This window comes from Serinus canaria, chromosome 10 (assembly GCF_022539315.1).
Source record: "Serinus canaria isolate serCan28SL12 chromosome 10, serCan2020, whole genome shotgun sequence".
Classification (NCBI taxonomy): Eukaryota; Metazoa; Chordata; class Aves; order Passeriformes; family Fringillidae; genus Serinus; species Serinus canaria.
This window is the reverse complement of record NC_066324.1, coordinates 12136953-12151137: the sequence shown is the minus strand read 5'-3', so window position 1 is coordinate 12151137 and position 14185 is coordinate 12136953. Positions and strand designations below refer to the sequence as shown.

At 39.4% G+C, this 14185-nt stretch overlaps 1 protein-coding gene across 2 annotated transcripts in view; it reads right to left on the bottom strand.

Moving 5' to 3' along the window:
- Positions 1–903: 903 nt before the first annotated feature.
- Positions 904–14185, bottom strand: part of MAPK6 (mitogen-activated protein kinase 6) — a 28069-nt gene continuing 14787 nt past the window's right edge. For both annotated transcript variants that reach the window (XM_009089910.4, XM_030228454.2), the window contains exons 2-6: positions 8586–9793; positions 7815–7959; positions 4700–4864; positions 3876–4077; positions 904–3274 (exon numbers count right to left, since the gene is read on the bottom strand). In XM_009089910.4, the coding sequence (XP_009088158.1) occupies positions 2176–3274; positions 3876–4077; positions 4700–4864; positions 7815–7959; positions 8586–9140 (2166 nt within the window). In that variant the 5' untranslated portion in view covers positions 9141–9793 and the 3' untranslated portion in view covers positions 904–2175. The remainder of the gene's footprint in view (positions 3275–3875; positions 4078–4699; positions 4865–7814; positions 7960–8585; positions 9794–14185) is intronic.

Genomic DNA, 14185 nt, shown 5'->3' with positions numbered 1-14185 from the left:
CTGCTCTCCTCCAATCTCAACAAAAGCCCTACAGCCCTTGAGAGGGCAGCTGGCAGCCTCCCCCCAGCCCACATCCCACTGCTGTGGCTGCATGAATGTCCAGGGACCGTGGCCAAGGACACACTCCCTGTCCCCTCCCCAGGTGCCCATCCCGTGCCACACTGAAGGGGCAGAGATCCTTATTTTAGGCCAGTTGCAACCGAGCTACCTGGCAGAGGAGCAGGGATGGAAGAACCTGGAAGAACTAAAGCACTGTCATAAGAGAAGCTGTAGGAGTTTGCCAGAAGATGTAGCTTTATTCTGCAGTTAATTAGCTCCCTCTGGAACAGCTGTGATGGCAGGAATGGGAAGAGAAATACAAACTGTTCTAGGGCTTGCTGCAACAGAGACCTGACCTCACATTTTGTAACATCCCACAGGAGTTACCTGGTCATACTCCCAAAATCTCCTTGTGGAAGTGCTCCAGCCAGGCTTGGCTGAGGAAGCTGCAGGCTCACCTTCACTCCAGGCTGCCAGCAATGTGAAGGGACTGGCACACACACGCCACAGATTTTCCTTTAACGCTCATCTGGCTAAAACTTTGATAAAACAGTAACTTGGGTCACTTACACCCCCAAAGTCAACTGGTGTTTTGAACAGAAATGGACAGCACCGTATATTTGTGCTTTCATAGCCACACCAGCACATGATTTTCCTCAGTCCAGGCTGCAGGCAGCAGGACAGAAGGAAACTCTTGGGAGTCTCCTTGCAGGATGCTGCAGGATGCTGCATCCCTTCCAGGGAGAGCTTCTCATGCTCCCATGAGCACCCTGTGTTAGGCAGTGACCCTCACAAGTGCCCCAGCTGCAGCACAGCAGCTGCCCTTCATCTGGCAGGGTGTGTACAAAGCATCACAAACAGCCATTTTTGCTGGCCATGTTTTTATTTGTTTTTAGTTTTAAACAGGGGAGCCAATGATACATCCAGTATTTCAAAAAATCAGAAAGTAAAACAAATTTTTAAAAGACCGAGATGCTACATGCTATATTTAACCTAATTTTATTCATGCTTGCTTTTGAGGGGGGGTGGGAGCGGGACAGGAATCATTCGTAAAAACATACAGTAAAAACAAAATGTCTCACCATATAGAACTTTAACCTACAGTAATGTTGTACCTTAATTATTTCCATGCACACAACTAACATTACAAAATTTTTAAAAAATGAACACAATTAAGACTTCTAGGAGCATTTGATAATAAAGCAATTCCTAATTTCTTTTGTAGAGATCAAGCACCTCCAATTACAAATTCCTATACACAGTGAGTGCTTTACTTGAAATGAAAACTAAAAAAGAAAAATAAAAATGTATTGGATAGCCTCAGAATAAGCCGATGTTAATATATATCCAGCTATGTAGGCAATAAAACCATAGTGCTAAACAAAAACTTTTATCTGAAAAGTAACTCAAAAATTGACTTTCTATAATTACAGAAATATACTTATTTGCTAAAATAAATAAAAGTGCTGCATATTAACACTTCACTATAAAGAATGCATACCAGAACATTTATAAATATTGAATGATTTTCAATAGGAATAGCTACTACAATAATGCTGGCTAAATAGAAGTGCATAATGAGAAGCACTATGGGTGGTTAATGTTTTGCCACATACTGCTGTTACCTTGAGGTAGATAACACATGCGTACCAAATTCTGCATTCATTTCAGTTGCTGCTGGTATCATGTGTCTAAGAAATGTGTAGAGTATGAAAAAACTCTAAAATACGCATGAATGAAAAAAACGTTTCGGGAAAAATAGATATTCTCATGCAATTATGTACAGTCTCACTGTGTAAATTTCAAGGCAAGGTTCTTTTTCTGCAAAACATGGACACTGTTTTACTGAGAGAATGTTTTTTTTACTTGGTTTAGTGCATTTTTTTGTTACCTCCTGCATTTTGCATTATTTTGCTCTATTCTTTAATTTTGTGTGCAAACGACATGCCAGTTTAAAAACAAAACTAACTCATGTATAGAAAGTAATTCTGGATTGTAAAAACAATGGTAAACAGAAAACTAACGAAATCCATACCAAAATTACACCATCTGATTCAAGTAAAAAAATTACTTACACTAGTAATAAAAAAAGACAAACACATCTCATGAATATAAAAGAAATGTCTGCTGAGTGTTTTAGTTTAGATGTTTCAGAATGCTGCTGTAGGTTTTGTGGGGAATCTGGGGAGATGATTTCATAGCAGAAGGCGTTAGCGTGGCCTGGATGGACTTGAGAGGCGAACCAACGGGGCTGTGAAACTGAGGAATACCTATAGCCTCAAGCTGCTTGTTGAAGAGGAGCTCCCCACTGTTACTGAGAAAGCTCTCTTCTCTTTCCTTCTCCCCAAGCTTCCCCTCTTCTACTGGCTCAGGTTCTAGCATTTCAGCATCTTCTTTCTTACTAAAAAATTTGTCCAAATAACTGGTGTAAGTATTTTCTTTTTCAACTTGTTCATCCTTCCTTACTTCGCAACAGAACTGGTCTATGAGGAAGCACCCCTCCCCACCACTGACAAACTGACTGTCCCAAGAAGTTTGGTACAGAGCTTCTAACTGTGCCAAATTGGCCATTCCTTTCTCCTGCTTCTCTCTGCTCACCGACTTCGATATTATTCCTTTCAACTCTATCTGAGACACTGAACTATTCAAGTCATTTAATTTATCAACATCAGTAGACTCATGTTGTAAACTAAGCTGGATGGTTTCTGCTATAAAAGAATCAAAGTCAAACCCCTGATTCTTCTCCCTTTCTTTTTCAACAAGTTGCTGTGATGCTTCCTCAAGTGCTATCTGAGCTTTCACCAAGCCATTCTTTTCACATTTAGACTTGCCTTTCTTGTCAGACTTTTCTTTGCTTTGTTCCTTCCAGTTTGAAAGATCTATAATAAGCTTGGGCTCATAGTAATGGTTAACTTCACTGTCTCGCCAAACTAAATTATCTAGGTATGAAGAGGACCTCATTTTGTAATTACAAGTGTGACTACATTCCAGATCACAATACTTGTTTTCGTGGTGATCTGAATACTGCCAGCAAGGCTCAGTAGAGAAGTGGGTGTCAAAGGCAGGATCCTCCAGGTACTTTTCACGATCTCCATCCAAATATTTGCGAGGATCCACTTGCACTTCTTCTTCATCAGCAACGTCAGAAAGAGCCCTTGGATCACGCTGAACTTCATCAGCTTCATAGTTATTATGAATAGGCCAGTCATGGTCTGAAAACTGACTTTCATGGTATCTGTAAAACAATTTCCTAAGTGTTAGCAGCTAAAAACAGTCCTCTGGCTCCCAAAACAGAGACAGTCAAGTTTAGAAATTCCCTTACAAAATAATGACAATTCAACACAAAGCTCTTCCTTAATCCAACTGGGTACCTCTTCCAGGTTTTTAATTTAATCTAGCAAAAAGAAACAGAATTATGTACAACAGCTCACTCTATGTACAGAACCTTTTCTAAAGTGTGTTCAATTGACTTAAGATGACTACTGTGAAATCTCTTTACTACAATGTGCATTAAGCATTAGACAAGACAATCGTAATTAAAACTCTCCTTAAACAAAGTTTATTTTTAGAGAAGTATTTTGGGGAAGAAGAAAAATAATGGAAATATTAACTTTAGATTCTAGAGTCCTGAGTGCAACTCAGGAATCCATCAGCATATCCAAGTCACATCTAACAAATTATAAATCCAATGATATTGCTATATGAAAATAAGAAAATTTTATTCTCAGGTCAACTCAAGAGGAAGAAACACAGAAAAGGAAATGATGGCCATGAAGCAATGTCACTTCAAGCACAAAACCATCCAATTATGTTACCACAGCAAGTGATAAATTTACCTTTCCCAATTATAAATATGGCTGTGACTTTCATCCATTAGCAGAATATCATCAACCTCATCTTCAATGTGAAAAGGATGACTTGAAATAGGCTCATCCGTTGGAAAGGAATAAATGCTCATATAAGGATGGGACAAAGCTTCTTCTGCTGTCAATCGATCCATGGGACTAAATGTCAAAATTTGCTCCAGAAAGTCCAGCGCTGTAGAATATAAGCTACCATTAAATGGGAAATTTCTGACATTTAGAACCTAACATTAAGGTGCAGTGCTTTGCTCTAGAGCCCTCTAGTTGTTTCAAAGTAGCTGCCTGTGAAGTACCAGCTACTGACAGTACAGTGCCAAATATGCACCCTGTAGCCATCAGAAAGAGAGAGAAGTCAAATCTAAGATCAACCATAATTAAACTTAAAGCATAAAAAACCAGCAAGAGACAGAAAGCTTCAAGCTGAATCAGTATCCACCAATGGCTACCAGGAAACACTGCTGCTACTTTGGCTGGGGAACTCTCTTCTAAAAACATTTGAAAGACAATCATTCTATACTGACTGCATTCCAACGTTCCCTCGGACAATGTCTCAAAACAGCAATTCCAGTGCAAATAGGTCCAGCAGAGATTCACAATTCTACTGCAAAGATAACCAAGCAGCCATCATGGAAGTAAATTTCTTTTATTAGGGCAGAAGACAATCCTTCTTCAGAGAACACAGATTTTTCTAACTGAAACTTGCTTTTAACAATCACACACCTGCACCTCAAAGCTGCACACTTTTTGATGATTTTGAAACATCAAAACATTGAATCAAGGATTTTTTCATTCCTTACCTTCAGGACTGATGCCTGGAAGCAGCTGAGTTAAAGGTTTGTGTGGCTCAGTCATATCGTTTCTAATGTAAACTGGAATTACATTGAGAAGCTCCTGACGGTCCTCCTCATGTACGACAGGAATTGATTCTAAAATCAACTGCATCTGTTCAAGTTCATGTGCACCTGAGCACCAAAAGAAAACACAAGCTGCCATTTCAACTTTAAACATTTCTGATCCCTCTATATGAAAGGCATGTCAAAATTCTGTACTCTGAGCAGCTATTTCCAGTAAAAGATTATAATCTCCTGCAACAGAGGAAAGGCTGAAGTTCTGAATTTAAATGATAATAAATCTGAAGAGCTCTCAAGAAATGCTGTGGCACATGAAGAATTACAGAGCTGCTACTCACAGATAAAGAGACCTAACATTAAGCTTTTGTAAGGGCGTTTTCACCATGGATGAGGTACTCTACAGCAATACCCTTTTTATTATACACCATATACTGCTATCCTCCCCTTTCAACTGATCCACCTAATTAATACAGTATTTGACCTCACTTTGTATTATATGTCCCTTATTAATAAAAACAGTAGTAGTTTAGCTCAGAGAGACATTTTGAGGCCACAACCATTTGTATTAATATTCTACTCTGAAATCCTGCATTAACTGTCAAGTGCAAGACAAAAGTCACCTGTTGGTTACATAGAGTGATGCTCTTTTTGAAAAAAGTACTCTATTATGATTGAAATGACAGTGCTCTTTTAGCACTACCTGAAGCTTCCCTGGGAAAGAATGACAAGGGCCGACACAGCAGGTCAATTCTGAATAATGAACAGCATCTATAGTCAGTACTGGAGTACCCAGAAATACAACCTGTCAACTTCAGCTCGTTGTTCAGCTCCAAGGAGGATGTAGAATCCTAGAGATTCAACTAGTATATTATTAGGAAATTATATAGGATTATTTGCATGCCAATGTTTCCTCCCTTCACCAAGCAGCTCTGGGCAATCACAAGCAATACTGATCTATGTGACAACAAATATAAAAATAAGCAGGGCCAGCAATGGAGACTCTACCATCTCCAAACTTCTCAGTTCACTTCAGTGCCTGCACAGCACAGCAGTCTGCACTGGACATCCTATGACACACCTGCCAGGTGACTTGAAAAGCTGAGGCAAAGTCACTGCAGAAAATCTGACACAGTTCCCCAAATCAATCAGTGCTGCTCTGTGTTAATGTCTTTACTGGACTGAAAGAGCTGTTTTGTTCTACTTCAGATGACAACAAATTACTTAATATGATCTATCAGATGTTATATTGCTTGTAATTTGCTGGAAAATAGATTCTACTGAGTAGTAAGTGCCATCCTAAAAATTAATCAGCTTTCTGTCCACTACCAGGGAAATAACCATTGCAAAATACTCATTTAGAACAAAGAAGTAGAGAAGTTGTTTGGAAAAGCTACTGAATTCCACTGCCTCAACTTCCTTTCCCTCACTTGTTCCAGGTATTCTGCAATATTAATCTGTACTCTTCCTTCCCATTCTCATCAGCTTTCTGAACAGTAGGATTCCTAAGGGATGGTTCAGAAGCAGACAGGAAGCTGCAATTAACCAAATCAAACCCTCCAAACAACTCTGCAGAAGAACTTTATTCAGAGTCTTAGGGCAGAATAATTATCATATCTCCAACCATCTTCCCTTTCCAAATGCATGATGTCAAGTAATTAATTTTTTCTTTAAATTAGAAAACCATGGCAGGGCTAAATTTTCAGAGGGGCACATCTATATCTAAAATATTTTTCTAAGTATCTACTCAATGCAATTAAGGCATATGAACAACCCTACAAATTTAGGATTTTGGTGACTAAGACCAAGTTTTTAAACAGAATTCTAACTCTCTGCACAGCAATTGGGCCAACAAAAAATTGTGACAAATACCAATGATACTCAAAGAAAAAAACCCAAAATGCTGACAGTTGTGATCAATCTATGCTGAATGATGAAATCTGCAGACTTTCTTCCAATGGGAACCTAATAAATCTTTTATCAGCCAAGCATCTAATACTCTGGGGATATTACTCCAGTCGTTTGTAACTCAAAGAGTGAAAAACTCACTGCAAGTTAAGAGAAGCCTCTGCACGTATTAATCACTGATTCATACCAAATAATGCTTTCAATTGACAGTTCTTAATGGGAAGAAGCTCTCAATTCCACTGCCTTTTTATGCAAAGCTAAGAATGACTGCAGAGGTGTGCTTTCAGTCCACAGTCCTTGTGTCTAAAGGAATGTGAACTTTGAAATGCAAGCTTAGCTCTCAGAGGTTTTATCTGTATTACTCCTATAATTCAGGCCAACAGGAGCAAATCCAAGAGTGAGCCTGAATGAGACAGCTGCTGCTGAGGCCCCAGGGTGCACAAAAATAAGCATTTCAGAGGTATTTCTGCAGTTTGCTCATCTGCTCCCATGGACTGAGTGCTTGTCAGCAGGTGGTGATCTCCTACAGTGCAAATAACAGTTTCACTTTCCCTATTTGTGCCCTGAGCTAGGGCAGCAACATGGTACAGGATGGCCATCAAGAGATTGGCTCCAAAAATTTCCACCTGATCCTAACCAAAGGTCTAATATCAATGCACCCAATGAGATCAGAGCATTGCTTCCTATCTTAATTGAAACACTTGAAGGTTGCACATTTCCTTGCTGTATTGCACTAAATTTAAAATATAGAGAAGCAAGAAGTGATTAGGCTGACTACATTAAAAAAAATAAACTTTATGCATATGATACTCAAGGTATTCATAATCTTCAAATTCCCCCCTGATGCACCAATTCACACACGTACCAGAACACGTCTTAAGCAACCAATAAATTTAGATTAGCACAATTACAGACATATTTACCATGTATAAATTGTTGTATTTATCTAAGTACACAGCAATACAAGTAACGAAAGTGAAATGTCTGCTGCTTTACAGATACATCAATTTATAGTTTATATAAGTGCACAATAATATAGCATATCCTGATAGTCAATGACTACTGATGTCAGCCACAAGAACTAATCTTTCCTGAGGAAGATAATTAAGCAGTAGCACTCCTTTTATGAATATACCACTGATTTTATTCTACCCACCTGCAAAGAGGGTTTTCCCAGTCAGCATTTCAGCAAAGATGCAACCTGCAGCCCACATGTCAATGGCTTTAGTGTAGTTGTTAGGAGAAAGCAAAAGCCGGGGCGATCTGTACCATTTCGTAACCAATCCTTCAGAAAGATGGCCCTAATGAAATTAATTAAAAATTTTATTAGATTTTGAACTCTTATGTTTTTTAATTTATTTTTTAATGCACTACTAACAAGATTTTTTTAGTCTCAAAATCCCAGGGATTATATTGTGTGCATACTACTGTACCTTCTTTCTACTTTTACAAATATCTTTGTTCGTAAACAGCAATCATTCACAAATATCACACTATTTATTAGTCAAATGAGGTACTGCAGCAAAACTTCCTCATTCCCAGATGTCAAAAAAATGCAGAGATGATATTGAACTCTCTTGTGAAACACCTAGACCAGGGAGATAGTGTCTCTAAACCAATCCCGCAAAGTAGGCACACTTGCACTATGAATGCACTGCTTATAATCTTATCTAAGGCTTCTATAATTAAATATAACTAACTTTTGCTCTTAATCTCAGATTCTGTCTTCACTGTTAAAATCTTTGCTTTTCTGAACTCATTTAGTAAAAAAAAAAAAAAAAAAATTATGCTTGCAGTAGTCCTATCTGAGACAAAGCATGCTAAGGAGGCCTTCCACAGCCTATCTACCTGTGCAAAAGGGAGAAATGCTATTTTAAGAAGGAACAGTTGTCAAAACATCTCTTAGATATTCCCACTCTCTGCATACCTTGTGGGAATAATGAGGATCCATGATTCGTGCAAGACCAAAGTCACCAATCTTCAGCACCAAGTCTTCAGTATTAATGAAAAGATTAGCTGGTTTGAGATCTCTATGCAGAACATTTGCAGAGTGAATATACTTGAGCCCACGTAGCAGCTGGTACATGAAAAGTCTGGCATGATCTTCCAGTAAAGGGCCTTGCTCTAGCAAATTAGCCAGATCTGTCTCCATGTATTCCTGGACAATGTAAACACAGTTCAATTCTGTCAGGGAGCCCACGTCATCTGTTAACTGGCTTCCACTGGGACCAAGAATTTCAAATACTTTCACAATGTTGTCGTGGTCAAGCCTTCTAATAATTTTGATCTCACGTAGAGCATGCTTAACACTCTGGGGATCTGTAAGGACAATTTTCTTGACAGCTACTCTTTTGTCACAGTCATTATCGACAGCAGAAAAAACTAAGCCATTTCCACCACAGCCCAGTGGTTTTAAGTCCATATAACGAGAGCCCAGATCAAAACCATGAATGTTCATGAGACTTTCAAATTTTTCTGCCATTTTAAAATTCTTTACTTTTTTCCTCAAACTACTAAGCTTCTGTAAACACACGGAGACACTTCCACTGGTATCTGAAGGAAAGGTCTTAGAGAAAGGGAGAAGAAACACTTGGCTTTGACTGCAAGATGGTTTCTTGACACTCTCATTTCATTATGAGCCAGCCAGGCCTGTTGTGTCCCCTTGAATTTAGAGCCTGTAAGCTCTAGAACTCAAACCGAGCATAAGATCGAAAGATTGCAGCATTCATAGTTCAAGAAAGGTGCAGCATTTCTGCAGACATTAAAGAAAATACTCACAAGAAACTCAAACGGAATGAAATGACATACTATGCACTCAGCTCTACTGTGCTAATCTGGTTAACATTTAACAAAAATGTGAATAAATATGCACATAATAGGCTTCTATTAACATCCTCCTCCTCACAGTGCAGATACATTCAGTGTTGGACTGGTCCTGAGCAGCGTCATTCTATGGTGCTGGTAAGCACTATTTTTTTTTCCTTCTTCCTCCTTTTTCTCTTCTTTGTTTACAGTCTAGTTTAATGGGAAACTGGCAGCTCTTGATTTACAAAAGATGCCTTCTGTTAATGATCAGGTGGCTCCAGCTCACCACAATCACAATCAAAGCTACCATCCATTTTACTCCGTGGCAACCTGAAAAGCAGAGAAAAAGACATCAGTACCCCAGCACATACAAGTCTTCCTTCTCCCCCAACTTACTGAGTTATCCTAAATATACAGCTTACTTTCGGTCCAGTTACAAAAAAAAAAAAAAAAAAAAAAATCATAAAAAAAGCTAAACCAATTAGAAATTATATGTACCTTTCACACTTGTGGAGGAAAGCAGTAATGACCAACCACCATTTCTAAAACACATATTGTGAACATTTTTGATGTCATCTATTGAATTTATGGCACAAAACAAGAAATCCTCCCTAGTCTTAATATAGAGAACTAACAAAGCAAGCTTGCTTTTTTAAGAGACAAGCCAGAAGCAACACTATCCATAGCATCTGTCAGCAAATTTTGAAATAATTCTTTTCACTAAACTTTTATTTGAAGACAAAATCAGGTTTAACTGTTTCACCATAATAAGAGGTAACTAGGTACTGGTCACATGAAAAGGATGTCTTGGACACTCCCAGTATTTACTGAATATACAACACACACCCAATGCCACTTGCAAAGCTTTAATCCTTGTGATTTTGCATAAAGTTTACCAACATCTCAAATAATAGCTTTGCCTCTACAGACTCAATGTTACAGGAATCACAGAGTTAATTCCTACATTTGAGACAAATATTATCGCTTTATCAATTATTTCTACACTTATCCAACCTAGACTACAAAGAAAAACTAGCAGCAAGTACATTTTACAGAGTAACTGATATGTTCTACAACAATTTCCCCTAACATATGGGCTCTTTCAGACATCATTTATTTTTTAATAGTGTAATGAATTCACCTACTATTATGAAAAACCAAACTGGCAATTTTCTCAATAAGTTCCCATCAGCAACAGCAGAATGTAGTCATAAAGACCACATGGTGCATTTTTGTACAACATCTTCACTTCTTTTAAAAGCTCAAAAATGCCACAACGGGAAGAGTCAGAGGTGTATGTTACACAGTGTGGTAAGCTTTGGGCAGTTCCACTACAAGTCACTTGATCTTCTTCCCCAACATGTATAGGTCACATCAAACCACTAAGTGCCTCCTGTTCAATCTCAGATTAACACATTTCAGCTCTTCCCTAAATGTAAAGGTCACCACACAATCTCAACACTTCAGAATTAATTATATGAATGTTTTCCTTTAAAACAGTGCTAGCCTTTCAGTGGGACAACTGGGAGGAAGCAAAACAAGTCTCCTCACTCCTAACACTAGCAAGAGCAGCTGACAGGTTATTAACATATTTTAAATAATGGCCTCAATTCACTAAAGCAATCAGAATTATACAGAAAAAAAAAACAAAGAAAGAAAGGCACACTGGCAATGAGAAACACGACTTTCAACACATTTAAATATTACCCTTCCTTTGGCTCCAGCCTGGCGGTCATCAAAACACAGCCCCAATGCCCGGCCTGGCTCCCTCCTGCCACACACCACCTGCCCCCAGGTATGTGGGCAGAACATGACAGACACAGGGAAGAAGGCAACACATGCAGTCCTCTGCTCAGTTTTTCTTTTTAAATAGAGATCACCAAGTGAAGTATTTCTGAACTGAAAAGCACTGAGTTGCCCTCTACTGATGTGGTATCCCCTGCCACAAGGGTGATCTTCAGAGCTTTCTCTGCTCAGCACACAGAACTTAAGATTGCCTTAAAATTCCTTTCTTTCTGCTTTGGCAAGAGTCCTAATCTTAAACAGTTCTTTACAAAAGTTATTATAGTCTCAGTACAAACACAATCAAGTAACACTACTATTTTCCCCCAAACTATCTTGGATTTTTAGCAATATTAAGACACTAGAGTGAGGACCCCTTTTAAAATAATATGAATTTATTTAAAGAACAACAACAACAAAAAAAAAAGTATCCTTAAGAGGACAGCATTAGTGACTATCCAACTCTGTTCACAATTGTAAAACCCAGATGTCTACCCTCTTGATTTTTAACATTTTTGAACCTGAAAGTATTTTCTCACTCACACTTACTACTTTCAGGTTCACTCATTCTGAGCTGCTGCCTGGACAACAGTTCACATCACCCCGTTCACCTTTCACTCCAACATCCCACCACTTGTTACAGAAATTAAAATTTGTACCAATACTTCAAATATCACATTAACTTGAGGTCCAAGGCCTCTGTTCAATTACCCTGCATTAAGGTGTATTTTACATCCTTGGGACCATCTACAACCAGTTGTATTCTGCCTTATAATTCGGCTTATTGTTTCACACTGCTGATGTCTTCAACATGCAGCAATACCGAAACTGTTTGCACCAGCTGCGTGACACATCTGGAAACTCTCTTTTAGCTAGTTCCATTAAACAGCCCAGGAACAGATTCAAAACTATGCCCATCAGCAGCAAAGATTAAGATCTACCATCTCTTTACCATAACTCAGATCTTACCCCCTACTGCCATGAGTGAATGCAGCAACAAAAGGACTGCTTCAGGGAGAAAGGAAACCATGGCCAACTCCTGAAGTAGGAGCCCAACAATTTTCATTCGGTATCTCTGAAATTATGCATTTTTAATCATCAGTTTATACTTATCCTTCCACCAGGTGTCCACTAATTACAATGTTTTCAGAGAGCCTGCAATGATCTCCACAACCAGACTGATTTCGCTAACAAAACAAATGCTAACAACATAAGCAACCAACCCGGTGCAGCCTTCATTTGATCTGATCCTGCTCCAAGCTTCCTATCTGTGAACAAATTACTTAACCCCATGTTCTAACCACTTGAAACATATAATGGACTACTGTATAAAAAAGGGGTTGGGTTTATCATCCCAATTTGTGCTGAACAGGCTATTGACGCAGGCACTGACATTTTCATCTAGGCTGTCACCTTGCCACCACATCCAGGTTTTTTAGAAGTGGTACTTTCACTCCTTCTTCACACAGAGTTTAAAGAGTGAAACACAAAGATACCGGTTTCTTAAGTGGTTTGTAACTATGATTTTAAAATGGGTCAGCTCTTGGGAGAGGGTAACAGAAGTGACCCACAGAAAGGCTTTGAAATCATCCCTGCGATGATCACCACACTTTACAGGCTTCAGGCATTGCGCAAGCAGACCCTTCAAACCACGCTCAACTCCTGCACGTGGATTTATCACAGTTTTCAGGAAACAGGATGTACACAGAAATAGTCAGGTATGAGATGTTTACTTTGTCAGAAATACAAATAAGACCGAAAGATACCGGTTAATTTGATTATGCTGACCATATAATGATCAAATTATTACTCACAGGAGAAAGACCGAGAATGACTAATGATATATTATACAATCTGCTAAGTACTATCCCTTTGACTAAAAAATACGGGGCACAGAACTTTTTTTTTAGATCAGCCACGTTGCAGTCAGTAGGCAGAGTGAGTCATCGTCCAACTCATGAAACTGCTGCTTTCTAAAGCCTCCTACTTGCTCCCCACACTGTTTAGGGAACTCGGTGCTGGCAGTAAGCAAATGTTACTATTAGTTTATAAATCTTCTGAAGGATCTGTAAAAACACACAAGAACCCGGTGTACTTTTTTGTATCGTGTTTAAAAATGGTTTGGCTCTACCTTTAGATACTAATAATGAAAAGCCCCCAGAAGAAGCGCCCACCATCAGGTAACCACAGCCTTCTGCATCTCTGCAGACCTGCTACCATCTGCTGTTCCACTGAACAGGTAACCAGTCAAGAGTGAATTCGAGATAAAAACCACACAAGCAAGGACTGAGCTTGAGCAAAGGGCTGAAATGAAAGTTACCATTTTAGCTTTAGAGCACACATTTTCTGAACGCAATTGCCAGACCAAAATGCACCTCTATTTTAAGCCACTGCTTTCCAGAATTTGTAACTGGTTTATTAACAAAATATGCTGTGACGACGTTGTTTTTATATACACACACATAACTATATTAAAAGCTTGCTGGCAACAGCACTGGCCATACGACAACACTGCGACCGCCGTTTCTTTTTCCTCAACTCAATTAACAGCCATTGTCAGGCTGATCCCAAACGGCACTGAATTAGCCAGAAAAAGAGACACATCCTACAGACGCCAAGCGTGAGCATCCTGCCTGCCTAGGCAAGGGTACCAGTTCCCCACATTCCAAAACTCGGGCAGTCTCTCTTCAAGCCATTTCCTTCGGGTGTTTCAAGCTACTTATTAAGAGCATTAAGTCACTTTTCCCACAAAAGGTTCCCGGAGCCTGCGGGCAGCAGGAGCGATAGGTACCTGTGCCCTATGTGGTTCGGCTCGCAGAACCGCGCCGAACGCAGCAGCAGAACTTCCGCGGGCGGCGGAGACCGGGCCCCCCCGGCAAAGGACATCCTTCCTCCCGCCGCCCCCGGGACGAGCAGCCTCGCCCGCCTCCGCCGCCGCTC